At 56.2% G+C, this 14,631-nt stretch overlaps 1 protein-coding gene across 1 annotated transcript in view; it reads right to left on the bottom strand.

Moving 5' to 3' along the window:
- LOC119091450 (dachshund homolog 1) overlaps positions 1–14,631 on the bottom strand; it is a 146,095-nt gene that overhangs the window by 14,426 nt on the left and 117,038 nt on the right. The window contains exons 5-9 of the mRNA XM_037214249.1: positions 5,621–5,700; positions 5,138–5,196; positions 5,043–5,106; positions 4,210–4,449; positions 2,822–2,905 (exon numbers count right to left, since the gene is read on the bottom strand). Of these exons, the coding sequence (XP_037070144.1) occupies positions 2,822–2,905; positions 4,210–4,449; positions 5,043–5,106; positions 5,138–5,196; positions 5,621–5,700 (527 nt within the window). The remainder of the gene's footprint in view (positions 1–2,821; positions 2,906–4,209; positions 4,450–5,042; positions 5,107–5,137; positions 5,197–5,620; positions 5,701–14,631) is intronic.

The raw sequence follows: 14,631 nt of genomic DNA, 5'->3' as shown, positions 1-14,631 counted from the left end.
GGGACTACATAAACGCTAAGAATGTGACGTCTGCGATCCGGCTAAATTGCAAACAGGGATTCGCTTTAACCATTGCAAATATTTTCCTTCCATTCAGAAGCGCTTGAAAACAAACACGCCATACTTTCCCTTTGTGAAATCGCGGCCGAAAGACCGGGCGGCGTCTTTATCACACGGCTGGCAGCACTTAGTTTTCCGTAGACGACAGAGATCATTGTTGATGCGCGCGTGGTAAATATTGAGGCGGCTCTGTTTCAAGCGGGCGCTATTCCTGTCCGGCCCTCTTGCCGCGCGCGCCGCCGCCGCGCCCGCCGACGGCCCGGACTCCGGACCGACGACGCCACGGCCCCCCGGCGCGTGGCCGCAGCCGGTCCGGACTCCGGACCGACGACGCCACGGCCCCCCGGCGCGTGGCCGCAGCCGGTCCGGACGCCGGACCGACGACGCCACGGCCCCCGGCGCGTGGCCGCAGCCGGTCCGGACTCCGGACCGACGACGCCACGGCCCCTGGCGCGCGGCCGCAGCCGGAAACGCGTCGATACATCGATCCGATAATTAATTTGTTACCACCCGAAAGGCGACTGAATTAAGCACTCAACACCCAGCCAGACAGCGCGATTAGGGCTCTCTTAAACTGTTTGCCGTGCCTCCGCCTTACGGCGAGCTCGCTGGCCGCTCGTTTCAGCCTTTGCACTCTGTTTCCGCCTTTGAAAGGGTCGCGTGACTATTCATCGTGTGATACCCCCGCAAAGCGCTCGTGTTTACGTTTTTGTCATTTTCGCCTGCACGCGGCGCATGAGGTGCACCAATTGAAAAAAACCCTCTAACGAGGTGAACATTGCCCCGTGCCTAATGATTGCGCGAATGCACGCGGGTAAGCTTTCGGTACTTCCGCGCAGTGTCATGACTCATTTGGGCATTTTTGTGGCATTTGTTAAGCGGGGTCACTGTTCCGTGACGCTATTCAGATCTATTGTAAAAGCGTTCATGATAAATGTAGATTGCACTACAATTAAATTACGTGCACGGCATGCTGCAATTCCCTAATGGTGCAAAAATGGCAATTAATATCAAGTAAAGTAAATAGTGGAATATTTCATGACAGCCCAACGCAGCACAAACATAGCACGGGTAAATAAGAGTGCCTCGGCGGGAAATCAAACGCATCATTTTTAATCAGATAGGGAGGAAGTTTAGATCCCGGAACTTGTGAGGCGGAGGAAACAGATGGTAAATGAAACATGGCTTACTGCCATACTTTAGAACCATGAGCAATGCAACGTAAAGCTAATCTTTCCATCATCGGCTCGTTTCAAGGACGATCAAATTTAGCTGCAATTGCTGCAAGAGCTCGCGAGCCCCGAACATATACAATTACATCATGTAACGACGTTTTAGTGGGTATTTTATCATGGCCAGCAAATATAGCGCCCCATTTTCGGCCCGTGGGCGGTTCACAACGCGAACGGAAAGCGCTGAGAATTGTGCACGGCAGGCAAACATTGAGCAATTAGCTGGCAACAAGCTCGAGAGTACGGCAAACAAACGAAATCGTTTAAAACAGCCGCGCCGTGGCCAAAATGAAATGTAAATACGGATGGGCGAGCCGTTATTTATTGCTGTGTCGAGACGCAATTAAGGTGAGGCGTCCAGGAAATTAATGTCGGGGCTTTATGACAACGGTGGATTTAATTATTACCCAAGAGTGGAATAGCAGCTACTATGTTGTGATAGTTTAGTTGCGCCACGCGATGATAGATGGTGATATTAGCTGTTTGTTTGCCGGTACAGGGCACCTGGGCGCCGGGGACGGCGGCTTGTCAGCTCCAAATTGTCTTGGGCTGCCGGCGAGCGGCGCTAACGCGCAGTGGCTGCGCTACATTGGCTCGGTGTCGCCTCACCCCGCTCCGGCGCAGCTGGGATCGCTCGAGGGGCCCGGCTGTCGATCCAGTCCCGCCCAGTTCGCGAGCTGCGCCGACCGACAGCGGACAGCTTCAGCTGGGAGCGCAAGTCCGGACTACAGACGGGTGAACCACATCTCGGAAAATTAGATATCTGCATCAAATGGTCGCTTACGCTCCCTGGTAAAAGCGACATAACTCGGCCATTGTCGTATTTTTGTGTTTGAACTGAGCCGTGGTGCAGTCGCGCGTGCTATGTCGCATAGCCCTAATAAGTTAAGTTTCAAGTTTAGTCTTTAGAGTAAGTGGCAAGGTAAGATGCTTGGCGCAGTTGCCTTCTGATCGTGAAAATTGACATCACACCTCTTCAACTTCCGATGTCATATATATATATACATATATATATATATATATATATATATATATATATATATATATATATATATATATATAAATGAATAGATATCGATGATTGAAATAATTGATTTTAAATAGCAATATGGTTTGTCAATTTTTGAAACGTTCCTACCCGTTTGTACTAGCGTATCAGAAGTATGTCCTGCCCATTGATGAGTCGAACCGCTTATCTCGGCAGCAGCTGCTACACCAACTGCCAGGTAGCTTATTCAGGTGATGTCAATTAAAAAGCAGCGAAGAGCTGTCGAAGTCAACCTAAGATGTACGGCGTGGGCGGTGTTCAATCCCAGCCTCAACATCACAATCCTGATATGCTGCCAACTGCGTCACTGACGCCCGAACAGCTGCAACAGTGAGACCCAAATATTTTCAGCCACGCCAACAGCGCCGTCACATCGTTCACGGTAGACGAGAAGCGCATGCGAGAGCCCCAACCACCACGAGACCAGCACCAAAAGAAGGGCCGCACCGGGCCCCGAGGGGCCACCTCGTCGACGTCTCACCTCTGAGCTTCTGCTCCTCCTGCAGCTTGCGCTCCATGCTCTCGCGCGTCTCCTTCTCCCTGAGCACGCCCATCTTGAGTTCGGCTGCAAGAGGGTCGCGAGGGTGTCAGCTCGTGCTGGCCGCGATGGCCCGGCCGTCTGTCTCAGCGGCGCGCCAACACCTCCCAATGGCGCGCTTAATATGCGGCCGGCCGACCGCGGATAAGCGAGCGGGCATTTTGCATTTTGATGGTAAGCTCTTATTGGCATTTTCCCGGTGATTATGCAGGGACGGCAACACAACACTAGCGGAGCAGCGCGATTGGGTGGCCGACAACGGCGGCGCTTGGGGGAGGCCGTAGGATTCCGATCAGGCAGACGTTCGCCGTCAGTCTGAGAGGTGCGTGTGATTACCACTGTGGCACCTGTGCCCGTCGGTGAATTTTTGTCAAAGAGATCTTAGCATGGCCTGAGGATGCCTCATATCGAAAAATCTAGCCATGCAAAAACAAGGCGGTAATAAAACTCAGCGAAATTGAGGTGCCGATTTGCAAAGGCGTTGAGAGTAAGTTGAAGGGTGATCAAGAACTTTTAGGTGCAGCCCCATCCCCTCCGCACACGCACTAAACTGAAAACTATTCCCACATCGCGCCTGAGACGCAACGGCTGTCTACAGCCGCGCTTCAGAGTGGTGCAACAGACAACCTTGGCCAAAAAGAAAAGAAGAAAGAAAGGCTTTCCTACGGAGGGTAAGCTGGTGCCCCGAGAGGCCTCGCCGCGTGACGACTGAGGGGCCCGAGGCCGCCGACCGCTCGGCGGCCTCTGAGGGCGGCCGTGCGATCCCCAGGTCGGCCGTCACTGTCAGCGGGCTGTTCGACTTGGCTGGTGCCGCGGCTCGCCTGCTCCTAACGAACATAAATATTTACGGGGCCGCTGCGCCTTCTGTTGCTTTCTGCTCTTGCGGTTAATCTAGCACCCGCCAGACGAGCCCTGCAGCACCCTTGGTTGATCACCGCTCTGCGAAGCCCGCCCACTTTCCTCCTACTTGATTTATCGTTCAACAGACCCACCTTCTCTCCTTCTAGCTGATATAAAGCTGGGCGGGACCCATCCACCTTCCTCCTAGCTGATCTATACCTTGCGAGACACAGTCACATTTCTACGAACTAAATCGTTGCTAGGCGAGCTAAGCCACCATTGTTCTCCTGGTCAGCTGCCTTTTCCAACCTCCTCCCCCACTTCCTTGCCCCACCATTTCTCTGGCGCGACCCACGCCCTGCTCTTAAATGATCTGGTGATAGGGCAATGATCTGATGACCCCCTCCCCCGCAGTTGATCTGCTGGTGGGCGTCCGCCCCCCCCCCCCCCCCCCCCCCGTAGCCGATCTGCCGCCGCGCTCGGCGACCCACCTTTCTCGTAGTTGATCTGCCGCTCCTGCTGGCGAGCGTTGTCAGCGGCCACCTTCAGCAGGCCCTGGATATTGCGCAGCAGCGTCTCGGTGCTGCTGAGCGCCGGGTCGGCCACCAGCTGGCCGGGCCAGCTGACAGCTGCCGGCAGCAGCTGCGGCCGCTCCTCCGGCGCCCGCGAGCACTCGGCTCGCGGCGCGGACAGCGGCGCCTCGTGCGTCCCCACCTCGGTGTCGCTCAGCTCTGCAGGGTACACGAGGGAGGCGATGAGGGCGAGCGACCGGCGACTGAGACTGATGGGATGATTTGGAGACGGTCGATGAGACTGCACTGATAATGCGTTCGGACCGAGGCGTAACCCGAGCAGGGTTTGAATTTAAGCAGCATAGAACGCAAGCTTGCAGTTTCATGTTGCGGGAGAATTACAAGCCAGCAAACTGCAGCGATCAAAGTACCGTGGGTTCACGTTGGGGATCACACGACAATATGCGCGCTTCCGGAGCGAGGGATAATGTTTTAAGCCGTCATCAATCATTGCTATGGCTGGCATCGCATATTCTTGCCTTAGCCCTCCTTTTTCTCGCCCCCCCCCCCTCCCCGTCTCCCATGAGCGCAAAGAACCAAGGCAGCTAACACGCTCTTAAAGCTCAACAACTATACAACTAGCTGTCTCCTTCCCACAAGCCCCTAGGCATGTGGGATTCTCTTGATATTCCTGTACGTGCGGCCATTGAACCACCTTAGCACCGGCAGGACCTGCAATGAAAGCGCCCGACGCCAGCTCCGACCGCGCGCCGGCGGGCCCGGATGGGCTGGAATGCGGCCAGCCGACGTACCATCGGGCTCCTTGTCGTCGGGGTCGTTGGGCTCGCTGAGTCGCTCGTCGTCGTCCTCGTCGTCCTCGTCGCGGTTGGAGGCCTGGACCGTCCGAGTTGGTGCCGTCGGCGGACTTGGACAGGTTCAGCACCGGACTGTGACCGTTCGGCGAACCTGCCACCGGCCGGGTCACGGTCACGCACGGCCCGAGGTCACCGCTCGGGGGCTCGGGGTCACGGGAACGGGAACGCAGTGGCCCCTGTGCCACCTCTCAGGAGGAGAAGGGTCAGGCAGGGAAGCCCAGGCCCGGTCGGGCACAGAGGGGCTGGACACGAACTCCTAGCCCTCTTTCCCTTCATCCACATGGCTGAAGGCATACACGTAACCTGTAGTTAATGAACCGTGACTCAATTGTGTGCTTAGCACACAAAAAGACCATAAGGCGACATCTACTTTTAACACAAATCGTTACAACAGACATGTCCTCACAGGCAGCACACGCAGCGCAAGCTGGGGTACTGTCGTGCTACGCTACGCCCAAACACCGGCGGTGCCGCGACACGCCAGCCAACGCCACCGCCACCCGAGGAGCACTCACTGTTGTTCATGCTGAGGTCACGCGGCCGGGCGTCGAGACCGCTCGTCTGCCGGTCGATCTCGCCTCGCTGGTCCTTCAGCCTGCAGCGAAGCAAAGCGTTGATCAGGCGCGGCCGTCCGCCCCGCCGCGCCGCGCCCCGCCCCGCCCCGCGGCCCAGCTAGCGTCTTGGCCAGAGACACGGCGTTCAAGTCGTCGGTGTTATCGGCCGGCACGGCCGCGCGTTGCAGTTCCCGATCCTTGAGTGCCGTGCAGCCGTCATCATTACGACTCCGACGGTCTGCAGCAGGTAACACCCGCAGCCGCGAGTGAGCCGTCGTGAATCCGGCCGAATAGTTTCTCCCGCCATATTTTGTTGTCAGCATGTAATTACGCGCCAGAGACATGTTATTATAAACCATATGGGGAACGTCAGCTCGCGGCAGAGACGCCGCCTCCACCAATGGCCGCTCAGTATTTGTCTTCAGAGAAATAATGCAGCCTCTGTCTGCGGAACAAAGGCGTCGCCTGCACAGGCTAGCGATGAGTCGTTCTATTGGCCTTCGCGGCCGGCCCAGAACGCTGCGCCGCTTGTTGATAAGCAATTAACTGGGCCGATGTTTTATGCGGCCGCTCATTAAAATGATACCGGCCGCAGCCGATTAAGACGTTCCTCGCCACTTGTGCGGGCCAAGTGCTATTTCGCAGCCGTAAAACAGCTCGCGGGTGCGCACGTGCTCGGTGTGACAGCGGACAGCCCCCTGAAGTCGTCTTATTTGTACGGCGTCGTTCGTTTTATGCTGCACGGGACCGTTCGTGCAAATCTCGTCAACATTCCCTGCTATCCACCACGCCCGTACAAATGCGTTCGACCGAAACGGCCCGGACGGTGCGCAGCCCGCGCTCCAGCCAGCACGAGGCAGTGTCCCCGGAGCTCCGACAATGCACCGGCAGCAAAGCAGCGCACTGAAGCCGTCCCGGCTCCAAACGCGAAACCCGACGCACGCTACTGGTCCCTGCTCGGAGCTGGCACGCGCCGGCTCTGCACACAGCCGCGTGGAGGCCGCGCACGCGGCCCAGTAGCCGTTGGCACGGGCGGCGCGGCGGGCGGCGCGGTGTCGCCGGCTGCCGCGGCCCCCCGGCCCGCGTGGCGAATTACAAGACAACTTGTCGGCAGGGGGTCCGCCGCCGCCGCCGCCGACAATGGGCGCCGACAATGTGGCGGTGCCTCAGAAGCGCGTCGCCGACAAATTGATACGGCGGTCGCAGCGCCGGCCGCGCCGCATTGTGCACCGGCAGCGAGCCGCGCCGCAAACGGCGCTCATTAGCGGCCGCGGCGATTGCGGCGCGCGGACGCACAGAAATCGCCGCGGCCCGTCGAATGGGGGCTGGGCGATGCGTTTACCTTCTCATTACATCACGCTGGGAGACGCGGAGAGGAATTCTTTGATCTGCTATCGGAGAACTGCGGGGAGATCGCATCGATCATTAATTGCGACTGGTAGCGTTTCATACTCTGATAACGGAGAAGCACTCAGCGTCTGATATGTAGAACAAAGCCAAATTTAGCTCCAGTCATTAGACATTAGATTCCCTCTCATATCACCTGATGTAAGCAATTTGTTGCTGTCAGAATCAGTCTTCTGGTGCCCATCTTCATGGCGCAAAACGGAAATTATTGAGAAAGCTTGTCAGCTGAACAAAACCGGCACCTGCACTGTATGAAAACCAATTTTACGTCCAGTGAGAATTCCACTAACTTACCACTGATGGATAGACGGAGCGAGCAAAGGACAATTTCAAATGGCTGGGCTCATTGATACCGACACGCGGCTCACTTCGGTCAAATGTCAAAAACAACGTATGCGTATTTCAACTTCAATTTCGAACAGGCTGGACCAATCTAAATGTGTATTGTATTTACTGTATGTGTGCCGCAGCAGTTACGATTCTAAAATTAGCTCTTGGGGGCCGAGTACCGAGTTCAGCACCACCTATCGCATAAACCAGCCGAGCTCAAACAAGCTCCAATCTCCTCCCTTGGATCTGCCATGATCGCGTGTTCATTTCACACAGGCTCATTTCACTTTGCACGCATGTGAAGCGCAAAACCTTTATGATGTCAAGCTTTCTAGGCTGGATATCATGGCCACTGTACGCCAACTCAGCGTCAGTGTCAGGACAATGGGTGGGGACACAAGACGCGCATTAGGCTCGCTGAAGGACCCTTGCGACGGCGGGTGAGATTGCGAGTGTGTGTGCTCGCACGACAGCGCCTTAACCAGCGCGACAGGGCATTGATTGCACAAGCGATTCGATCGTTGACCTGAGCCAGACTCAGTACTGCACCGGCTAGCCGAGCCGGCCATCAGCCGCGGTACAGGCTCTGGCAGCACTGAAGACGGGCTCCGGCCAGTCTACCGGGCGGAACCCCGGCCACTCAGACATGAACAGGAGGCTTGCATTCTCCTGAACGGACGTCGGTGCCGTCTCCCTCGCGGTGCGAGGCGGGGATGTGCAGGACCATCTGACCTTCCAGACACCACGATCCCCTCCCCCCAGGCGTCAAACGGACGAGGGGGGGGGGGGTCACGCGCTGCGGGCCGGAGCCGCCGTCGGCAGGCTGCTGGGCCGGACTGCGAAGGACCGTGCACGCACTGCAGACAGCCGGAACGCCCTCCGGACTGCGAAGGACCGTGTACGCACTGCAGACAGCCGGAACGCCCTCCGGACTGCGGACTACGGACTGCGGACGGGGCCGGGACGCTTGCCAGGCGCGGCACGCGCCACAGTTACCGCTAATAATTAGCATGAGTCGGAAAAATCATCACTCATCATTACACATGGACCATATTTGATTCGAAGGTGGAAAGGCTTTAATAAAAATGCAAATATTGGCAGGCGGCGGTGGCGGCGGCGCACGCCGCCGTCGATCTCTCCATTATACAGGATTAGACGTTCAGAGGCGTACGTAATCCCGCCACCATCTCTATATTCAAATGACGCCAGTATGTAAAACAGGCCGACGTTTTTAAACAGTTTACGGTGTTATTCAAAATTTGGAATGACAGTCTTTCGATGAATGCAAATGCAGATTGAACGATGGCTTCGTAAACGGTGCCAAACTGGATTAAAGTTTATTGCGATGTGCGAGCGGGGGCGATAAGACGAAGATACGAAGTTTGCCTATTTTGCATTGGACAAGTTTGACTGGAGCTGATAGCGGCAGATGGAGCCGTTTGACGTTGAGAAATGCTTTACTCGTGAAGCTAGCTTTTGTGAAGTTCATTAGAAGAGTGCTGTAGCTCTGACGATGACAAGTGTTTAATAAAAGCGACGTGGCCGCCACGTTCCAATGCAGATCTCGTTAAAGCATCCTTGCGTGCTATGACGAGAGAAATAGACCTATAAAGAGATGTAGATCTCGTGGATCTACATCTAACGAGACGTAGATCTCGTTATAACATGCTTCTTGACTCTTGATCTCCTGCCCGAGAAAACCTGTGCTAATAAGAGACAAGGTAATTCACCAAATATTGGCAAAGCCTTCCCGTGCGGAAAATGAAATTCAAACGGCATTCCTAGACTCCATATGTCCAACTGTCGCACCAGCCGTGTCCAGCAGCAGTCGGAGCCCCTGAGTAAATGGGCCGTTCTCCGTCCACAGAGCCTTGCGCCGACCCCCGGCCGAGGCTCGCGATCGAAGTGACCACCGATGCGCTCGTGGTGGCCTGGGTCACCAGTCAGCACCTCAACAGCCCGCACGCACAGCCGGCATCGATCAGACCGACTTCGGCCAACGCTGCGTGTCGTGTGCGTGTGATGAGGCGACGGCAGTGTGTGTGAAGTGTGAGAGCCGCTGGCCCTGGTGACGCGGACAGACTGAGCCCTGGTGCCCTGGTGTCGCGGGCAGACCGAGCCGCCAGCAGTGTGGCAGTGTGTGTGAAGTGTGAACGCCGCTGGCCCTGGCGACGCGGACAGACTGAGCCGTCAGCAGTGCGGCAGTGCGTGTGAAGTGTGAACGCCGCTGGCCCTGGTGACGTGGACAGACTGAGCCGCCAGCAGTGCGGCAGTGTGTGTGAAGTGTGAACGCCGCTGGCCTTGGTGACGCGGACAGACTGAGCCCTGGTGTCCTGGTGTCGCGGGCAGACTGAGCCGCCGGCAGCGCGGCAGTGCGTGTGAAGTGTGAACGCCGCTGGCCCTGGTGTCGTGGACAGACTGAGCCGGCAGCAGTGCGGCAGTGCGTGTGAAGTGTGAACGCCGCTGGCCTTGGCGACGCGGGCAGGCTGCGCCGTCAGCGGTGTGAGAGCCCCTCGTTTATTTGAGGACGGCGGTAGCGGGGTAATTGAGGACGCCCGACGTACGCATGTCTGCCGGCTTGGGGACCGACTGGGATGTTTTCATTTCAGGTCAAGTCGAGCTGGTAAAATGAGGAGTGTTTTCTTTGTTCGAGCACAATAACACTCACGGCTGAAATAAAAATCGCTGCCAATTTAATTAGATTACTGCAATTAAAAATGACAAAAGCCCTCCCGCGCCGCGTAAAAATAAGAATTCATATGGGGAATCAGATGGGGGCGGAAAATGAATACAAGAGTGAATCTGGGTCTAAAATGTAAATTGCCCCTGGGAGTCGTAAAAGAGCAATTAAAGCCTTCGCTGAATGAAACCCGGGGCCATGATTTTTCCACCTCCTCGGAATAGGAATGTCTTATTATCGTTGATCAGATTTTTAGATCACAATTAAGCTCTTTATGGTGTCGTGAATGGCGAGCGGAACAAGCACGTGGGCAGATGGCTTTAAATGATATTGAAGTTATGAAATGGCTGCGGCTGTTGCTTCGGCTTAATCTCCTGATGGGATCACTGACGTATTGGCAAGAACATTTGTGCTTAAGAGGCACCTCCAGAGTCATTTTGCATCGCACAAAATGCGTGTCTTTGACTGGCAAAGGAAAGAAGCCCATTTAGCCCGGAAACGCAGTGCAGCGTGTCATTTCCGCGCATCCATCTGCACAGGTTCCGCCAATACAAAGCGACTAACTGGAATCGTTTGTCATCAGATTCATTAGTGTCAAGGAAAAGCTATTGCTGATACTGAAATAGGTTAATGCTGAAAATCGAGGAAGCGGCTTAGTAATGGACTCCACCTCTATGTATCTGACTTCGTCCGGCGGCGACTACCTTTGATGCATACCTCCTTCCCATAGCTCCATGACCATCGAGGCCCCATAGCTCTTTATAAACGCGCGCTCCACCGATGTGGTTGCATGGCTAGCTTGTGTTAGTCAACATGTGACAGCAGGAGTCTGTGATTGGCGTAGGATGGAAGTGCTATGATAAATGTACGTCAGCATTCTAATGACATATTTTTGTCTTCTTTGGAAATTTGAATTGCGATAGCCGGATCATCGTCCACAAAGAAATGTAATCATAGCCATACCGTAAAGATATCGAGCCCCAAATGCTCTAGCTCCTCAGTTTGAATGCAGCTAGCCTGTGAGCTTATCTCAAACCAGGATGAATAGCAAAATGGCCACATGACCAAGACTGACGACAGCAGCGGCTGAAAGCTTAGACGTCGAACGTCGCTGACAGTTGACGATCTGTTGAACTTGATGTCAGATGCACTTTGGTGCAGCGAGACGGAGTTTTTCTCACGCAGGATTATAATGACAGCATCTACGGCACTTCTTGACAAAACCGGATGGCATAAGCACATCCAGCTACGCTACACTACTTAACTATGTTCCGTCCATTTGCGATAGTCCTAACAGGTGAGAAGTTTCCTTTAACAGAATCCTCCTCGTTGACCGACTTATCGCCTTTTCGCCCAGGGGCGACAGTGCTCCAACAGGCACGGCCGATTGGACAATTGGGCCGGGAGTGATCCGTACAAGCCCAGCTTTGTACGGATCACTTGACCCCAAAGACTGCCAACTTAGGACATTCGGAGCAGATTTCATGAGGACTCAGCAGATCTGCATCGCGCACGCTCACAGCCCGGGGACGGGCCGGAAATAGTATCTGCAGTGGGGATAAATGCGGTGGCGGGCTGACCCGCTCCCGGGCTTCCCTTTGCACCCTCCTTCGGGGCACCGGGGATATGACTCACTGACAGTGATGTGATCTCAACACATCTGCGACCGGATTCCATTGGGCTTGGTTGGTTGGTTCTAGACCAGAAGTGATCTGTTTTCTGGCATTCCTTTGGTGTCATGTCCGTGAGTCACAACAGTTGATTCGGCACTTGACAGTTCTAACCACAGGATGAAGGAGGCCAGCAAAGCCAGAACAGCGTTGGTATGCGTTTCGAAGACCAAACATATTCACGCTAGGTTGTCCCACTCCACCGTTAAATTCGTGGCGCTTTCATCTCGAAAGATTAATGACAAAGCCAAATAAATCATCATAAGGCATCCGCCAAAAAATGCCGTCTAAAGCACTCTGAGTCATTAGTTTCAGCGAAGAAACGATAATATTTGACAGACATCAAAGGGAATGATATCACAGTCAAAAAGCATTAGGAGGCAGCATAAAGCCGGCGGAGCGAGTCTTCTTTGATGTTGAACCAGTTTTATTTGTTTCGGCAGAGAATCACAAGCTGGAACTGAGAGCGCACGTGTCTAAGGAACGAGCATTCGACAATAGATTGTGCTGACGGCGGTGACGTCCGCTGCAGTGGGGAGCGCCCCCCCCCCCCCCCCCACATACACGGAGTGTGTCGGGAGCCGGGAGGCCCGCTGGGCCCGCCGGGCCGTCACGGCCGGCAGCAGGCGGCCCATTGTGGCGCGGGCTTAAAGCCACCGTCGGCCGGCCTCCCATATTGATGCTTTTTACCATTCTGGAGCACTCCAATAAAGAATTTTCTGTGCGATTTATTGATACGGCATTCATCAATCACGCGGGCGCTGCAGCTTTGATATTACCGGCGTACAGACCGAGGGAGGCCGAGCGCTGCCCTGTCATTGTGATAAAAAGCGTCACATATTCCATCAAGGTCTGACAAACAGAAAAATCCACTGGACCATGAATACAGATAATCCATAATTCCAATAATGCCAGAAATTAAAATTAATGGAAATCTCTTCCCGAATGAACCGATTTCCAATGAAAAGAACCAAAAACCGCTCGTGTTGCGGAAGGTAATAGCGCCGCACGCCAAAAAAGTGTCGTCGGTCGGCATGCGTGCCGGCCCGTTGTTTTGTTTTGTTTTGTGTTTTTTTTCGGTGACGGACGCCGCGCCCCGGTCTATCCCGGGGCCTTGATGGATGACCGGCGTCCGGGCGCGCTACAAAAACCTCTCTATTTTGTTAGTTTTCGTTGCTTATCAATTTATGCCGGGGATCTATCACCGCACTGCTACAGCTGTCGTATACTATTATCCGCGGTGTATTAACGCACGGCCGTGCCCGGAGCAAGAGAGGCCGGGGTCTGGGAAGCGATGTGGGATGGCGTCTGCCCCAGCTCATAGCGAGGGCCGGGGTCTAGGAAGCAATGCGGGACGGCGTCTTCCCCAGCTCATAGCGAGGGCTGCGGTCTGGGTAGGGATGAAGGACGGCGTCGGCCCCAGCTCATAGCGAGGGCCGGGGTCTGGGTAGGGATGAAGGACGGCGTCGGCCCCAGCTCATAGCGAGGGCTGGGGTCTGGGTAGGGATGAAGGACGGCGTCGGCCCCAGCTCATAGCGAGGGCTGGGGTCTGGGTAGGGATGAAGGACGGCGTCGGCCCCAGCTCATAGCGAGGGCTGGGGTCTGGGTAGGGATGAAGGACGGCGTCGGCCCCAGCTCATAGCGAGGGCTGGGGTCTGGGTAGGGATGAAGGACGGCGTCGGCCCCAGCTCATAGCGAGGGCTGGGGTCTGGGTAGGGATGAAGGACGGCGTCGGCCCCAGCTCATAGGGAGGACTTGGGTCTGGGCGGGAACGCCAGGCAGTATCCGCCCCAGCTCGCAGTGGGGGCCAAAGTCTGGGGGATGTCATGCCGTGTCGATACCGGCCCACAGCGGAGGCCGTCTCTGGCGCTCGGTGTCTGGCAGTGTCGGCCCCTGCTCGTGGCGGAGGCTGCTGTCTGGATGGGGCTGGAGCGGCGTCGGTCTCAGCTCATAGTGCCAACGTATCATCAGACCATGGGCGTGCATGGTCTGATGCGTTGGCGGCATGGGCGCCCATGGTCTGATACGTTGACGGCATGGGCGCGCATGGTCTGATAAGGCGTCGCCGAACTGATAGTAGCAAAGGGCGTCAAAGCTGTATGTGTCCTGCTGCAGGCCCTTACCAAAGTGACCGACGCAGGAGATGTGTGGCATACGTCGCAAGAACAATTGTGTGCATTCTGTAGCTGAAGACTATTTACACAAATGAGATGCTATGACAAGAAGTTCTAAATGGCCTTCGAAAGATAGCCCGTATTATGATCACAGCAGGTTACTAACGACCGTTCAATAATGATTGATCAAATCCAGCCTGACTTGAGCGACACCGCCATTTCGGGGCGCCCATCCCAGGTACCACGTGCCGAGTGATACCCGACGATTCAAGCGCAGCCCCGACTGACGATAGCCAGACGAAACTCTCCCGCATCCCAGCCCTCCCTCAGGCCTTCCCGTCCGCCGCTCGCCGCCGGCCGCCGGCCGCCGGCCTGACGGGCGCCGACCGCGAGTGCCCCGGCCTGCCGGCCGCGCCTGGCGCCAGTTCCGCGGAGCCGCCGCCGAATTCGCGCTGCACCTCGGCGGCCGCACGGCCTGATTGGTTCGGGCGCAGTCAGCGGCCGCTCTGCGAGCTTGCACGAGAGCGCGCGGGACGGGCGGCGGCGGCCGTGTCCAGGGAATGCGCGGCGTTGCTCTCCCGCGTGTACGCGGCGGTCGGCGCCGGGTGCGACCGTGCTCTCCCGCGCGTACGCGGCGGTCGGCGCCGGGTGCGACCGTGCTCTCCCGCGCGCAAGCAGGCGGTCGGCGCCGGGTGCGACAGTGTTCTCTCGCGCGCACGCGGCGGTCGGTGCCGGGTGCAGACCAGGTTCGATTGCGGCGGCCGCTGAGTC

This window comes from Pollicipes pollicipes, unplaced genomic scaffold (assembly GCF_011947565.3).
Source record: "Pollicipes pollicipes isolate AB1234 unplaced genomic scaffold, Ppol_2.1 Scaffold_3447;HRSCAF=4054_pilon_pilon_pilon, whole genome shotgun sequence".
In the NCBI taxonomy this organism is placed as follows: Eukaryota; Metazoa; Arthropoda; class Thecostraca; order Pollicipedomorpha; family Pollicipedidae; genus Pollicipes; species Pollicipes pollicipes.
The sequence above is the reverse complement of the archived record's forward strand: the minus strand, read 5'-3'. Positions and strand labels throughout refer to the sequence as shown.